Source organism: Talpa europaea (assembly GCF_964194135.1).
Source record: "Talpa europaea genome assembly, chromosome: 15".
Classification (NCBI taxonomy): Eukaryota; Metazoa; Chordata; class Mammalia; order Eulipotyphla; family Talpidae; genus Talpa; species Talpa europaea.
This window is the reverse complement of record NC_140083.1, coordinates 5,110,485-5,126,458: the sequence shown is the minus strand read 5'-3', so window position 1 is coordinate 5,126,458 and position 15,974 is coordinate 5,110,485. Positions and strand designations below refer to the sequence as shown.

Below are 15,974 nucleotides of genomic sequence, written 5' to 3'. Positions count from 1 at the left end.
CTGAACAGTGTTTTGTCACCGTGGACAACCAGGTACCCTGCCGGTCTCAGCCCCCAGCTCTCCACTTGGAACAAGACACCAGCCCTTTTGTAGTTGACTGAGAATAAAGTTGTTGATCGGATCATCTCTCGTGACAAATCCCGCCCGTCCTGCGTCTGGTACACGTGCCGCGTCTTCAGTTGGCCGGGACGGCTCTGCTGGCTTTGTGGCCTCCCTGGTGCGGAATAAGTTACAGGAATATGCAGTGGGCTGGGGTGGGGGGCATGTTTGATTGGGGTCAAATACCACGGGGAGGCAGTGAGGTGCTGAGGGGCCCACAGGACTTGGACAGAGGGAGGGGGGTGCACCGAGGCACTTGTCCTGACTTGTGGGATCAGCTCTGGGGACTTGTTTGCTGGGGCCCCTTGGGGAGTAGCCCTTTGTTGAAATGGTGCTAAATGCAGGGTGGGGAAGGTAAAGGACACCCAGCCAACGGGTGAGTGTGTGGCTCTATGCTGGGGGCTAGACTTGCACCCCACGGGTGCCCTCTCCTGTGGTGGTTCACCCCCACACCTACCCTATCGCTTCTTCCTATTTCCTCAGCTGCAATGGGGCCAGCCCTGGACCAGATGCCAGAATGAGGCAGGCGGGGCCTGTCTTGCCCTGGCCCCTAGAGCAGCCCACTGGAGGCACCAAGTCTGGGGCGAGCCCTGTGAGGAGCTAGACTCTGCTCCCCTGAGCTGACAGATTCTGGCTCTTCAGGAGCCACCTCTTTTCAGGGACCTGTCCTGGCACAGGCACCTGGGTAAAGGTCCGACTCCACGGACGAGGCTCTCCACGAAGCAGACACAGTCGGAGTGAAGCAGGTAATTTGGGCTAAGACCCATTCTGTTTTCCCAAGGGCAGGGACCAGTAAGAACACACACTTCTGTAATCCTGGGCATAATTTATTTTTTGCATAGGCATAAATTAGAATCTGGAGATAAAAAACTAAGGACCAACAGTGCAGCATTTGTGACAGGAGAGCGTGAAACAAAAGCTGGTTGTCTGGGGGCGGGGGTGGGAGGATGCTGGAGGGCCACCCGGCTGGCCTGGCCTTCATTGCAGCCCAGTCCTCACCGGGCCTTCTGGGCCAGCCCTCCCCTCCCTCCGGCCCCTCCCCCTGGCCAGAACCAGCCACATGGCTGGAACCTGTACCCCGAGCCCCCTCTCTAGTATAACCCAGTGCCCCACAGAACGGGGCTAGGAATCAAGCCTTAAGCTTATCAATTAAAAAACAGACCTTGAAAAATATGTACATAATGCAGGAGGACCTGCTAGATCTAAGAGCCCCCCCCAACCCTCTCCCACTCCCCCCCAGCCCCCTGCCCAACTGTCCCCAGAGATGAGCCAGAAAGGAGAGAGTCCAAGCGAGAGCGGAAAGGCTGAGGGTTAGGCCCCCTTACATCAGTGGCCTGACGGGGCGGGTTGTGGGGTGCCCCAGCAGTGCAGCCAGACCCCCCACCACACATAACAGGCTGGACTGGTGGGAGAGCTCAAGGCGTCCCCACCCTTTGAGCTGTGCCCAGGTGATAGGGCCTGGAAGGCAGGTGGGCTGCCTACACCCAGGGGAATGTGACCGTGTGCTTCGGGCACAGGCAGGTTCTAGCAGGAATGGGGAGCAGTGTCACTGCTGACACCCCCAGCAGTGTCAGCCTCAGTCCCAGCATCAGGAGAGAACATTATCCCCAGCCCTCCAGCAGAAGGGGATCCTTCAGGGCTGCACCCCTGATCCCTCAGCCACACAGGCAGGGGCCCTCAGAGGCCCACAGGAGCCAGATCCTCTCCGGTACAAGAAGCTCTCAGGTCACCTTGACCCTGGACAAGGACAGTGTATGGAGGCCCCTCAGGAACCCAAGGGCCAAGCTCACCTAGGTTGGGGGCACCAGCCTTCTGGAAGAGCCCCTACCCTCTACGGGAACTTCCCTGCCTGGCCTACCCCGGCCTGCCCCACATGCACCCTCCTCCTGGAGGGCTCACTTCCCTGTGGGGGCTGGGGACACTCACCTGCCCGGTGCCCTAGCTCATGGCCCGCAAGCCTCCCCACAGCAGCTCCCTGCGAGCCAGGGTGTGGGCAGTTGGCACCCTCTGCCTTTGCTGGAACTGTCACCTGGCCTCAGCCCGCACGATATGCTACATATTTACATCTCCCAGGAGGGGGAAGTAAAGGCGGTGCCTGGTGCAAGAAGGAAGACAGCCAGGCCCTGGGGCTCGGGAAACCCTGCATGGGGTGTCCATGGGGTCGGGTGGGCGGCTCGCTCTAGCTCCTGGAAGTCAGTGTGCTGAGCAGGCGTGCAGGGGACGGGCCAGCGTGCTGCCCGCCCTTCTGCCCCTCCGAGAGAAGGCGGCACTTGCTGCGAGGCTGGCCCCCCGCTGGCTGGTGGCACAGAGCAGGCTAGTGGGCAGGCTCCCCGTGCACCCTGAAGCGGTAGATGCAGGTGTACTCTGGATGGCCCCAGTTGGTCAGGATCCTCAGTTCCACCACCTGGTACGTGGCCATTTTCGGGTCCTAGAGAGAGAAGGGAGGGATTGGGTTGCTGCAGATGCCTTCCAGGAGCCGAGAGGATAGTCCCTTTCTGCTCCTCCTGGGCCTCAGTGCAGAGCCGGGCTTGACGTCCCCGTCTTCAGAAGCTTGAGCAGCTTCCAGGGGCTTCGGAGACCAGGTGGGGTGGATCACATAAACTTCCCCTTGTGGGCCAGCCCCAGCACCACCCACCTTGACCGACAGGTTCACCAGCATCCCCCCCCACTGCCAACAGAGCCGCCTTCATGGAGGTGCCATAAAGTCCCAAGAACCCCTGTTCTCTGAACGAAGCAGAAGTTCTTACTTTCTTTCTCAACTTCCCACTGGGTGTTTGTCCTCTGTGCTTAAAAAGAAGGTCCCAATTTCTGGGCCAGCTTTTGGGGCAAATCTCACCTCCCTGATCCACAGGCACAGTGCTCTGCTACCCTTGCACCCTGGCCTCCCGCCTCGCCCCCACCCCTCCTGAGGCCCAGCCTGCGTCTTCCCTGAGCAGCCCCCAGCACACCCAGGGCTCCCCGTGCCCTGACGGCCCACTGGGTGCTCCCAAGTGTCGCCAACTCTGGCCAAATCTGTTCTCTGATTCACCAGCCCCTCGGCACCTTCCCTGCTCTCACCCAGTCTGACATTCAGGGCACCGCCCACTCTCTCCAGGCTTGGATTCAGAGTCAGCATTTACACACACGCACAGTGAACTGACTACAGCAGATGTCATATCGTTGCTTCTCTGCCTAAAACAAGGCATTGCCCGCCCCGGTCACGAGGGCTGAAACCCCTCGCCCTGCTGGTAGCCAGGCCTGCCTCTCCTGGCCCCACTCCTGCAACTCTCCCTTGTTCGCTTCTTACCCTCCTCACCCTACTGCTCCCCGCTCGTGGCTCGAGCATCTCATGGGACCCGCCTGGGCTGTTGGTCAGAATGTAGCAACCATCAGCCCTGAGTGATCGACGGTCTCCTGCGGTGGAGCCTGGGAGTCTACATATCCAACAAGGGCCTAGGAGATGCCCCTCGAGCTGAGGGAGGAAGCCCTGAGGCCTGGTCACGATCCACTGGCCCTGGTCCATCCCTCCCTCGCTTCCAGAACACTCTTCCTACTATTTCCCTGGGAGCCTGGCGCGCTCTCATGAAGCTCGCCTCGGCAGTGCCCTTTCCCACAGCCTCCTGGTCTGCGGGGGCCTGTGTTCTGCCCATGGCTGCAGCTGCTGAGCAGGGATTGGGAGGGCAGGGGCTATGGCCTCTGGCTCTGAACCCCCAGTGCCTGCCGCAGGTACAAGCTTGGAAAACATCTGCTGAGTGGATGGAAAGGGAAATTGCCACCCCTCACTGGCAGCACAGATCCCGTACCTGAAAGTAAAACGTCTGGATGGGCTCCCCATCCTGGTCGTAGGTGAACTGGCCAAGAAGTGTCCCCTCCTGCTGTAGGTCTTCATCAAACCCCTGAAGAGAGGAGAGTTGGAAGGAGGTCTTGCCCTTACTATGCCCCTGGTCCCTCCCACCCACATAGCTGGAGCAGCAGGCTGGGGAGGACAGACACCCTGCAGGGACCTGAGCACCAGCCGGCTGGCCCGACAGGCCACGGAACGCCTTGGGGCCGGGCGGTCATTTCCACTGACGCCTGAGCCCCTTTAATCCTCCCCGGAGGCCCCTCCTGCCCCATGCCCTGGGGGGTACTCACATAGATGGCAAAGTCCTTGGGGGCACTGGAGATGGTGCTGTTGGGTGACAAAGACTTGGGCACATGCTCTAAGGTGGCCGCCGTGGGGCGGATGCGGGCGGACAGGCGAACCACGGCAAAGCCCTGGGGCCCCTGGAAGGCCCAGCAGTTGCCTGGATGCACGTCTGGCTGGAGGGGAGGAGAGCGGGGTCACAGCTTGCAGCCAGCCAGCCCCGGCTGACCAAGGAGGGGATGTCAGCCAGGTACATAGGTGGCCCAGTGTGCTGGGGGCCCCCTGCTGCCTGTGTAGGGTGCCCACCTGGAGGATGACTCGGGGTGACTGGGAGTGGTACCACAGTGGGATGCCGAAGAGGCTGAGGAGGGCTGTCTTCGTCTCGTACGTCTCGGAACATCGGGTGCTGACAACACTGGCGCCTGAGAGAGGAGGGGGCAGCTGGAGAGGCAGCCCGAGCACCGGGACACCAGCAGGGACGGAGCCCAGACACGCAGCTCCACTTGCTGGCAAAGGAGCCCGAGAGGGTCTGCTGGAGCCTGTCTCGGGACAAGGGCAGATGCCCCAGGCCCAACCCAGACCCACGGAGCAGCCTGAATGGCAGCCTCTCACCAGCTGCCCTGAGCTGTTTGCAGTGCTGTGGGTTCAAGGGTGGGTCACTTATGCCGGGACAGGGGGTGGGGGTCCCGACCTATGTGGGGGGAGGCAAAGCCAGGAGAGGGGTGCACACACCTCCTGACTCCAGCGCGTAGTCCACCAGCCCGATGCGGTCCTCACTGTAGCGCTTCAGGGCCTGGTTTACAATGCGGTGCACCTGCTGGAACGTGAGCCCAGAGACCGTTGCTGGGAGTGGCCGGACTGACCCCTCCTGTGCCTGCTGCACGCTGGCCACGGCACTGGGGCCACCCACACATCCCCCGAGCCAGCAGCGCCCCCACCAGGTCCTGTGTGTGGCAGCACATGCTGGAGAGCTGGCAGTGTGAGTGTGCAGGCCTGTGGCTGCCAGGAGGGACAGCAGGGAGTGTGCGGACACGTGTACGAGCGTGCGTGTGTGGGTACACAGGGCTCCCCGGGTACACGGGCCTCACCTCCTCTGTCACCCCGATCACACCCTCCTTCTGCAGCGTTAGCCCAAGGCTGGCTGTGGCCTCCTTCGCCGACTTGCCCTGCATCTCGGCCACGTGGGCAAGGATCTTGCTCTCCAGCTCCCGCAGCTGAGCTTCTATCTCCTCTCGCTGAAGGAGCCCAGAGCGGGTTCCCCCACCTCGGAGAAGGAACTGGCTGACCCAGGCAGGGAACTGAGACTCCACCTGGGGAGGGAGAAAGCGTCTCACTTGAGGCCCTGGGGGTGGGGGACAGGCGTGTGGGGGGAGGGCAGGCTGCAGGGCGGGGCCCTGGAGGAGAGGGGCAAATCCTCCATGTTATCGACAGGTGAACAGAAAGAGCGCCTGACAAAGCCATGGCCAAAGCAGGGGGGTCATGGGACTGAGGGCCTGCAGCGGCCATAGACTCCCGTCTCGACCCCGCGGTCAGGCCGTCTCCAAGGATTGGGTGTCCAGCAGGGGCTTGGACAGCTCCCACTCACGTCGTCCCGCATGGCCTGGATCTGCTGTGGCATCAGATCCACCTGGTCCGCCACTGAGCTTTGCTTCAGGGTCAGGGCGGCCAGCTCCTGCCGCAGGCCTGCCAGCTGAGTCTCCAGCCGCCCCAGCTCCGTCATGGCGTTCTCCCGGAACAATTCCTGGGTCATCCTGCACCAGAGAGAGGAGTAAGCCTGTGACCTCTGTTGACGGGTTAAGGCCATGCCAGGGAAAACAAAGGTATCCCCAAGTTGGCTTCTGATGTAAGAGTGTGTGCCCCCCCCCCCCACATGTGAATGCAAAGCCCAGGATGGGCGGCTCTCAGGGAACCCATCCCGAGGCCCTAACTCCCCTGCTCCCCCTCAAAGCCAGATTCAGAATTCACGCTGCCGCGGGTGCTTGCACCCTCCACAAACAGCAGGCCTGGGCCCAGGGAGGCAGCTTTGAGATGCTGCAGAGAAGAACTGGTGCATCTATAAGGAGCCCACGAGTCCCAGCTCCCGCGCAGCACCCACGCCCCAGCCTCCACTGCACCTCAAGTGCAAGTCTAAGCAGGTGCTCCTGGACCAGGTTTCAGCCATCCCCCTCAGCTGCAACACCATCAGAACTCTGCTCCTCAGCCCGGGGCGGGGGATCGGCAGGGGTGGAGGGGCAGCTCAGGCCAGATGGCAGTGCCCATTACCTTTGCCATTCGGACTTCAGCTGCAGGAGCCGAGCCTCAGATTCCTGTAGCAGGAAGAAGGGACACCTGAGAAATGCCAGGCTCAGGTGACTGGTCTCTAAGGGCAGGGTCTGTGCTTAACCACGTCCCCGCCCTAGGTCTCCCAATGGGTCTGGCAGACTCATGGACTTCCTGGCCAAGGTCTGGGGAGAGCGTGACACCGGGTCGGGCACACTCGTGTTCACACAGCACGCTGTACCCAGCACAACAGGCTCCCAGTCTCAAGCTTGCTCCCCACGTCCTGAAGGGCATCCCAGCTCCCGAGCAGTTCAGTTCAAGCACAAGTCAGGAGTCTGCAGCCCCTCTCCCCACTCTGTGCCTAAGCAGGCTCTTCAGGAGGCCCGGGGCCTCTCATCCAAGAATAGACTTGGAACTGGGTCTGGGCCCCTCTAGAGCCCCAAGGAGCCCCAAGCCCACTGACCTGGGAGGACTGGACAATCTTCTTGAAGAGGTCTTCTGAGTCCTGTTGGAATTCTGCTCTCAGGACCGCCAGTTCTTCCTGCCAGGCAAGAAGGGGAGACTGAGGCTCTGACCCGGAGGCGCTCCTAGTACACTTAGGACGAGTCAATGGTAGGATTCTACTTCAAACCAGGACTGTGCTTGCCAAGCGTCAGCTCCTGGTTTTCTGCTACGGTGCTTCTCCAAAACAGGCAAGAAGGCCCTCCACCCTTACTGCGCGTCCGCCCGGCGGCAGGCACCATGCCAGGCATGCCACAGTCAGGTTCTCACAATGGGGCAAGGACATATTTTAAAAAGGAGGAAACTGGGCCTCCCCGGTGGCGCAGCGGTTGAACACTGGGTTGTGAAGCTGCCTGCAGCCTCTGCAACGCTGGTTCAATCCCTGGCCGCCAGGCGAGGGTCCTGCATGGCGCGCAGACCTCTCCTGCCGCCCGCGGCTCCCCTCAGCAGTGTACTTCGTCAGTCTGCCTGTTCTGCTCTCCCCTCTGGCTCTGGTGAATCCTCTCACCCTCCCGCACTTGTGACTGTACCCAGTGCTTGTATAAATAAATAAAAAGGAGGAAACTGAGACCCAGGGTAACTGCCAAGTGACAGAGCTGCCCGAGCCCACAGGACACAGCCTACAGGGCTCGGCCCCCCGCCCCACACGCCGCAGCCTGTGTCCCGCACAGTCGCCCACACCTGACGCCACCCTTCCCACCTGGATGCGAGCGGCGGTGTCCCTGCGGAGGTCCTCCTTCAGGGCAGCCTCGCGGCGGCTCACCAGTCCCTCCAGGAGGGCCAGGGTGTCCTCCTGGCCCAGGCCGCGGCCCCCCTCACCAGCACCCCCTTGCCGCAGCTCCAGGCGCTCCAGCCGCATGGCCTCCTTCTGCCAACTGGAGGAAAACTCGGCGGCCAGAGCTTCCAGACGCCGCTCCAGAGAGTGCACCCGGGACAGAATGCGCTGCTCAGCCTGGCGGGGCCCGGGAAGGAAGAGCACAGGTGAGAAGAGCACAGGCCAGGGCCCAGGACAACGGTGCCTCCTGCCGGGGGCTGTGGGGATGGGGCCCCAGAAACACCCCAGCACAAGCACTGGGCACTGAGGCGCTGCAGGCTGGAAGTGAGTGCAGGCAGATGGGGAGCTGCGAGCTCAGAGGCAGCAAAGCACAGGGTGTGAGACCCGCACTGGAGGGGTCTGATCTCAGGCGTGATCGTGGGCGGGTGAGAGGGGGCACGGCACCCTCCCCGAGACGGTTCCCACAGAGGGACAGTCTGAGGGCACCAGCAGCCCTACGGGCCCGGCCGGGTCCAGCCTAGCAGGGCCCCGCCCCCACCCCAAGGTTGCTGCCTGTGGGGGGACACGGGTGGAGGGGTTCAGCCCTGACTTTTGACAGCCCCAACTCCGGGGCAATTATGAGTCACATCTAAGCACAGGCAAACAGTTGCCCGCCCACACCTATACCCAAAACAGCAGAGGAAGGGCACTCGGGAAATGAAGCAGTGTCCAGCGAGGCCTGCGTTTCTCCACCTGGTAGGGAAGGGCTGAGGGAGGGCAGATCGGAGTCTGGGCACCTCCGCACACACGCACCTGGAAATGTGGGGACGAGTCTCTGGACTCCCACACCCCCTGCGGCCCGCTGCTGCCCTTTGAGGCCCACCAGGACAGCACGGCCGGGCGGAGGGTCTGCAGCCCGAAGGGGTAGAAATACCAGGCACCTGCACGTGGGGAGGGGGAGAGGTGGTTACCTGATCAGCAGCAGTGCTGGGGGGTGGACAGTCCGTAGTTCTCTGAGGCAGCAGCTCTCACCTGACCACCCCAGAGTCTACACGTTCTCACCCGGCTCTCCCTCTCCAGGAATCCTCATCTTGGAGAAAATGGCTCTAATAAGCCATTTTCTGTCCCCGATGACAGGGCAGAACCCAGATGGCGCTTCCCAGCCCTGGCTGTAATGTGCATGGGAATCACCTGGGAGCACTTAAGACCGAAGAGTCTGGCCCACCCCCCAGAGAGCACTTTCATTGGTCTGGGGGGACCCTCCTACTGAGTTGTAAAAGCTCCCCAGGTGGCTCTAATGAGCTGCCATGGTGGAAACAGAACAAGCACACCCCCAAAAGAGGCTGTGCAGCCACATGAGATGCTCAGGTCTTGCTTGCGGCCGTCTGATTGTGATGCCCTAACTCCTGAGCTCGCGTGTGAGCGTGTGTGTGTGCACGTGTGTGCATGGGGAGGGTGCCTGAAAGAGCCATACTGGGGTCTCCTCCTGGGTGAGACCTAGGCTTGCCCCTCAGTGGTGGCCCACTCGAGCAGGTACGAGAGGAAGCACCAGGCTCGCCCTCAGCCCCAGACTCCCCCTTCCTCGCTGCCTCTGCCCGCTGCCTCACTAGGCCACCGTGACATAGGCTCCTGCCCCACGGGGCCATGGTGAAGCTCAGGTTAAATTGTAACCGTTTATCAAGTTAAAAGATGCTGACCCACGGGAATGATTCCCGAATACCCTAAAGGGCCATCACAAGGGGGAGGCCCAGCCCCCTGGATGTGAACATCTCCTTACAGGAAAGCAAAGGGAAGTCAACACTTGTTTTCTCTTGGTATGAACAAAAGAATACAAGTTGAGCAGACACTACACCTATAAAAACAATTCTCTAAAAAAAAAATAAAGCATGGTCTTTATTTATAAATTGGTACCATCTTTAAAACTACAATAAACTGAGGACTACTAGAGGCGTCCCCCTGGAACTGAAACGGCCAGATGAAAAGCTGAACATGCAGACATGAACATCAGGGTCACAGCTCTCAGCAGCCTGCAGCTCAGTGGGAGGGGGCGGGGAGGCGGAGAGAGCCCAAAAACAGGCACGTGCCTGTAAGGAGCTGCACCTGCTTCTTCCCACCTGCTTCTCGTCACCATTTTCCTGCTTGGATCTTAAAGACAGTTAAGGCTTGCACCTGACACTAACAAGAAGTCACCCACCCAGACTAGTCCTGATTTGGAACGGAGAGGAAATGACTGCTAATTATGCTGGCATCAGAGGCCCAGCTTGTTACCCCAATACTCCTGCAGGAGGCAGGTTTCAGCCCAGGGAGCCCCTAGGCCGCTCAGGTGCTGCAAGACAGCGCAGCTACCCCACCTGGGGACAAGATCCCAAGTCTGGCATCTCCCCTCACCTGCGGGCATACCCTCCCCCTGTGGCAGCATCCGGCAGGGAGCTCACCGTAGGTCAGGCCAGTCAGCAGCAGCAGCAGCAGAAGGAACCACAGGAATGTCTTCAGGGATGAAAAGCGTCTGAAACAGCAAAGGTGGGTGGGGAGTCAGGTGGCCTCCGAGAGGCCCCACAGGTCCCTTGAGATTCTCCGAGTGCTAGAGGCCCTTGCCTGTCACCCTGCCAGGGCCAGACTGGACTCTTCCAGGCTTTACCTGCAGGCTTTGACGTCTATTCCGACCGAATTTTACTGTGTTAAAATTTGTTAAAAATAGTGAAGGTCTCTGAAAAACCTAACATTTTCTCATGGAGAGGTCCTTCCTCAAAACAAGTATAGGGAAAAAAGAAAGCACAGGACTCCGTAAACAATCTTTTCTTTTAGAAAAACGAGGCACCCTTTCCTGGTGACAGGAATGGATCCTCCCCCCTCCCGGGTAGCTGGAGGCCACTCCAGGGATGATGGCCAGAGGGACCCCGACTTCCTGGCTCCCTCCTCCACAGCGGGTTGAGGGTGGTTCCCTGAGGCTGGCCCTGCTGGGTCAGGGCCTTGAGAAGCAAACCCGCAGCGGCACAAGGGGAAACACTGGGGTCCCAGGTGGCCACAGCGCCCTGAGGAAAGCGGGACTTTCCGGGAAACACCACTTGTAACCCTAACCCTACGGCTCCCAGGCTCCCACAGGAGGAAGGCCGGGCCTGTCTGGGGCTCAGAGTGGTTGGGCTGCCCTTTAGCAGCAAGTGTCCAAGAGGAAACATGAACCTGCATTCTAGAATGTTCCCTGAAGGGCTAGAGTCTTGGGGAGCAAAGCCCAGCTCCGAGTCCTATGCCACCCGCAGGGGTGTCCCCCCCTGCTCACTAAGGAAAGCAGCGAGAGAGCTGAGGGAATGGCCTGTCCACCGGCCCTGCAGCCCGGGTTTATCCTCCGCGGTGGTCTGAGAGCACTTGCTCACCTGGTTAAGACAAAGACGTCCAGGAGGGAGGCGGCTGTTGTTAGGCGGTACCAGGTGGAGCCAATCCACCAGTAGAGGAGCCTGAAGAGCCGACCTGAAAGAGACACCCCCAGATCTGGTGATCCCGTCAGCAGCCTGCTGGGGGGGGTGTTTCAACCACCCACCAACACACATCTGGCCTGTCCTGCCCAGCTCCCTTGCCCTGCTGCCCACTTTGCAGCTGCTCCTTCCAAGCCAGGGTGTCCCATGGCCCCTGGGTCCCAGGGGCTGTTCTCGAGGGGGCTCTGCTACACCCTCCATAGGGGTTGGTGTCCCCCCCACAAAGACGGGGACGCAGTCACTGCTGTGGAGAATGGAAGTTGCCATGCACAGAACAGCCGGCACCCACCTGGAGAAGTGACCACCATCCACAAAAACGAGCCCGCCCCAGAGACGGCTGTCCTTAGGCGCGAGCCCGAACTCCGCTGGCCCAGCTCGGAGTATCCTGCAGGGAGAGGAAGCCAGCGTTGTCCTCACTTTGAAGAGCCTTGGGGAGGGGAAACTCTCTACCGTCTTCTCCTTTGGACTGAGAACTGGGACCAAATGTCATCAGCTCTGAATTCCCGAGGGTTGCACCTGGGGGACCGTGGGGTTCCTGACAGAGTGAAAAGCTGGGGGCCTGACATCCACTGCATCCCGCAAACCATTATTCACGACTGGCTGAGGGGCCCTTCACTCATTTAACACAACCACTAAGCGCCTCCAGTGTGTGAGTCCCATGTTAAAGTGCCTGCTGGAAATGAGCTGACCTTGGGCTGCTCAAGGGCGAGTGGGGGCAGGGCAGTCCCACCCAGGATGCTGAGGGCCCCCCCAGGCCTGGGTTCAGGGGGCCCTGTCTGCAGAACTGCCCTCTCCAGCTGCAGCGAGAGCCTCCCCCAGGCTCCCTCGGCACCCTGCCGCAGCTGAGGTGGGGGTGGGGGGCCTACCCATGTAGTCGTCTTCGGAAGAGTAGCCAGAGGAGGACCCGAGGAAGTCCTCAGACACCTTGCTCTCCGGGAGGCCGTTGAGCTTGCTGCTCTCCGTGCCGCCCGTGCCTCTTCTCCTCCTCTCCCGGAGGTCCTCACCTGAGGAGGGAAGGGGAAAGAGGTGCGCTGGGGAGGGTGTTCCTCTGGACGGTGTTCCAGAGGAGGAGGGTGCTCCTCTGAGGAGCATCTCCCACGGACGGGGGCAATCTGCCAGGAGCCTTCCCCCACTCTCCAGTCCACGGAGGGGAGACTGGCGAGTCCTCCGTCTCCTGGACTTGGAGCGACAGGGCCACATCATCATCTAACGGGACCTGGGAGTTCACCCACCAGCCTGGTTTTCAAGTGTTTCCCATGGGGAGCCGCGCCATGGCCCTGAGTCTCCAGAGGACGCAACGCCCCAGGCGCGGGTCTGGGCACTCACTCCAGTAGGGGTCGCCGTGCAGCTGGCTGTCCAGCATGGCGCTCCGGGCCAGGGACACCGCCCGGGGGCTGCCGACGTAGGACTCCCTGACCATGGACTCGCTGTAATAGGAGGTGTGCCCATCGGAGGAGGAGGGACCCAGCTGGGGCGCTGGGGAGAGGCGCTTGGTGCTGCTGGATTTCCTCTTCAAGGTCCTGCGGGGAGAGGCGGGACAGGCAGGTGAGCTGAGACTGCAGGAAGGCAGCACTCCGCCCTCGGTAGCGGGCCTGGTTGCTAGGCAACAACCCGGCCTCTGGCTGCGGGGAGCAGGTACATCCCCTGCTCTCATTGTCTGACTGCACAGGCTGCCAGGCAGATCCTCACTGGGTGATGGAGCCTGGTGGCAAATCCAGCTCTGACTTCAAAGTGAAGGGTTTTCTCTCATGTTTCTTAAGAGGTTAGTCATTTCTATAATCCACTGGAAACCCAGACAACCCCGAGCTGGCCTCCTGGAGCTGGCCAAAACCTGGGGGTAGGGTGGGGCGGGAGCTATCATCCGGGCCTCAGGCCTTCGACATGGGCAGCCCCCAGCCAGGGCAGGCCAGTGAGACGGGCGTGCCTGTCCGGCTCGAGCTTGCCGTTTCAGGGCTTCCGGCCTGGCTGCCTGTCCCCACTTCCTCTTCTCTGAGCACGAGGGCAGCAGAGCCTGGCTCGCAGCAGGGGGACCTGGAGCCCCCCGGGGTGAACGTCCCCCTTGGCTGGAGGAGCCATCTGCTCTGCCGTCAGCCGGTCAGCTCCCCTACCTGAGAGGGCTGTCCTTAAACACGCTGCCCTGGCTCCCGGTCACCGAGCTCCCCCCGCTGCTGCTGCCGCTGTCATCGTCGCCCTGGGAGTAGCGGGTGAGGCGCTGGCTTCGTCGAGACATGACGAGGCGGGATGGAGACTCTTCCCCTGAAGAGAGACTGGGGGAGGAAGGAAGACACGTGAATCATGGGGTCTGCTCCCAGCTCCGTCACGGGAGGGGGGAGGCAGGAGGGAGATGAGGTGGCTCCGCCTCCCAATGAGGAACTGCTACCCTGGACGCCCTGAGATGAGGCGACGGGCACCTGTGGGCACCGCCGCACCAACCTCCCCACTGCAGTGCCCTGACCCGCCAGCCTCCCTCATGGCAGCGTCCACGGGTCTTCTAGTGCTGTCTTAGCTGACGCGGGGCTCTGTGAGAGCCAGAACTGGGCCTTCTGCAGCCTGGGATGCGTGATGGGGCCAGTGGTGCGAGAGGTCACAACAGACACCAGACACAACTGCCCTGCAGACCCGGCCGGCAGCGCCCGTCCCCGGGCAGCCTCTCCCACTGCCGTCTGTCCTCCCCCAGCTGCTTCCCTTCTGCGAAAGGCCCTTTCCACAAAGCTCGTGTGCCCCATGCTGCCCGGACACAGGAGCCGAGGGGAAAGCACTTTGTTAGGTGCCAGGCTTCCGACACACTTGTTTCTGACCCTCATGGACAAGGATGGATCACTGCTCCCATCAAGCCCTGGGGGAGCCTGGGACACCGTCACCAGCTGGCAGGTGCCGGGGCCTGGGTCCACCGGGCAGACCTCCAGGGGTTCAGCACTGAGTGCTGCCAGCTAGAGTCTGTTAAAGCAGCAAGGACCTGAGGGCAGGTGTGCACAGAGTTGTCGCACAACAAATACTTGCTAGTGAAGTCCCAAATGGAGGTGAGGGGTCTGGGGTTACAGGCAGCCTCCACCTGACGCCATCACCACGTGGGGCAGGAAGGCCAGGGGCTACAGCTGGCCGGTGAGCAGGACTCCGAGGAGGTCACAGGGAAAAACCTTGCACAGTGGCTCTCTGCAGCACGAGGAGGCTGAAGAGCTTTTTGGCTCTAGAAACCCAAACTCAAAGCCTCCAATTACCCGTGCGAGGAGTCTGGACATGGGGCCTTTGCCGAATCACCAAGTCCTATCACACGTCTTGTTCTCACTTCGACTATTCCTGATTGACACTTAAATTACTGGTTCCCTGGGGTGTGTGGTGGGCATAGACGCTAACACATCCAGCTCAGACTATGCAAACCAGAAGGTCTGGTTAGTCCAGCTGGAGCATTCTAGAAAGCCCTCCTCTGAAAAACAAGCAGCTTCATGTCTTGGTCTTCTTGGCCTTTCCCAGGCAAGATGCCACCCGGCATCCTTCCGGGAGTTAGCGGTGTTGTAAAGCGACCCAGTGGTAGTAGCCAACGCAGGAAGCTGGCTGGGGTCCTTTTCTATATTTCACTCCTTATTAGGCAATTCCACTCCCTCTGCCCTCCCCACCTGAGAGCACCAGATGCCCACACAGGCTCCGCCCCCTAACCCCTGCCCTGCTGCGCCGAAGCCTGCGCCTGGGGCAGAAACAAAGCAATGTGTTTAGACAGCCGCTCACTGGCTGCTGCTGGCAGGCGGAGCCTTAAATATCCAGACGGAGGTGGGGTGGGCCGGGAGCTGTCAGCAGCCAGCAGCCGCCTCCGTCCTCCTGGAGGTGCCTCCCAGTCTTTCCTGCACAGCCCTGCTGCCACAGGACAGTGGGCCCCGGTGCTGGCTTTCACACCAGGGAAACCTCAAGGTCTCGTCCTCCAAAACAAGAGTCATGGAGGAGCTCAAATCTTTTGCATAGGGGAAGCAGATGCCCCCAAACACACACACACACACACACACACACACACAGAGTTAAGAAACCCTCAAGTTCAACATCCCTTCCCCGCTTCTGAATTCAACCACATCCTTTTCACAAATCCGCCTTCCCCCCTCACTGCAAACTTGCATGGCGGGGTCCACGGTCTGCAGAGTTAACCCAGATCCTGCCCCGTCCACGACAATGTCTGCTCTCCGGCCCCTCCTGGGCCCTGCACAGCGCTCCAGGTGCCAACTCCCTTCCCCTTCATTTGCTCTGGCTGAACCTGCAGGGGTTCTCACCACCCTCCGCCTCGCCTGCCTCCCTGCTCCAAGGCACACTCCCGCCCACTATTTGTTTTTTTTTTTTTTTTTTTTAGCACTGAACAAAATGGGCCTCCCTCCCGTTCCCAGAGTCTGACAGGCGGCGGCAGCGGCAGAGAACTGCCTGTCCCTGGCCACTGCCTGGCACGAAAAACGCAGGCACTGCCCGGGGCCGGCGTGGGGCGGCCGGGCCTGCGCTCCCTCCTCCCCAGGGGCTGGGGGAAGTCCCGCCCGGGGACATCCGCCCTCCGGGCTGACCAGTGGGGCGGGCGGGCGGGGGCCGGGCGGGCGGGTGCGTCAGGCGCCGGCCTTGGCACAGCGCTGGCCCTTCCTGACTGGCCCAGGGGCGGGCGCCAGGCGCGCGGGCGGCCGGCCCGGCTCGGCCCGCAGAGAAAGAACCAGGCCTGGGCAGCCCGGCCGGGCGGGGCGGCTCCACGACGACCCCGGGGCCAGGGCGGGCCCGGGCGAGCAAGGAGGTGGACGGGCCGGTCGGCCACCCTCGCCCCGCCGCC

At 61.4% G+C, this 15,974-nt stretch overlaps 1 protein-coding gene across 8 annotated transcripts; it reads right to left on the bottom strand.

Moving 5' to 3' along the window:
- Positions 1-2,413: 2,413 nt before the first annotated feature.
- Positions 2,414-13,418, bottom strand: SUN2 (Sad1 and UNC84 domain containing 2; the record flags this gene model as incomplete). 8 transcript variants are annotated; one of them, XM_084254737.1, is made up of 17 exons in its annotated part: positions 2,414-2,527; positions 3,882-3,974; positions 4,213-4,380; positions 4,511-4,626; positions 4,937-5,021; positions 5,293-5,514; positions 5,790-5,955; positions 6,467-6,510; positions 6,927-7,004; positions 7,665-7,916; positions 8,532-8,659; positions 10,154-10,224; positions 11,090-11,183; positions 11,478-11,573; positions 12,055-12,236; positions 12,511-12,708; positions 13,297-13,418. In XM_084254737.1, the coding sequence occupies 17 exons, from the start codon at positions 13,416-13,418 to the stop codon at positions 2,414-2,416; spliced, it is 2,229 nt and encodes a 742-aa protein (XP_084110863.1). The 8 variants fall into 8 exon arrangements, with proteins under 8 accessions (XP_084110863.1, XP_084110864.1, XP_084110865.1 ...); XM_084254738.1 differs by having other exon boundaries at positions 12,055-12,192; positions 12,515-12,708; XM_084254739.1 differs by having other exon boundaries at positions 4,937-5,018; positions 12,055-12,192; positions 12,515-12,708.
- Positions 13,419-15,974: the final 2,556 nt, after the last annotated feature.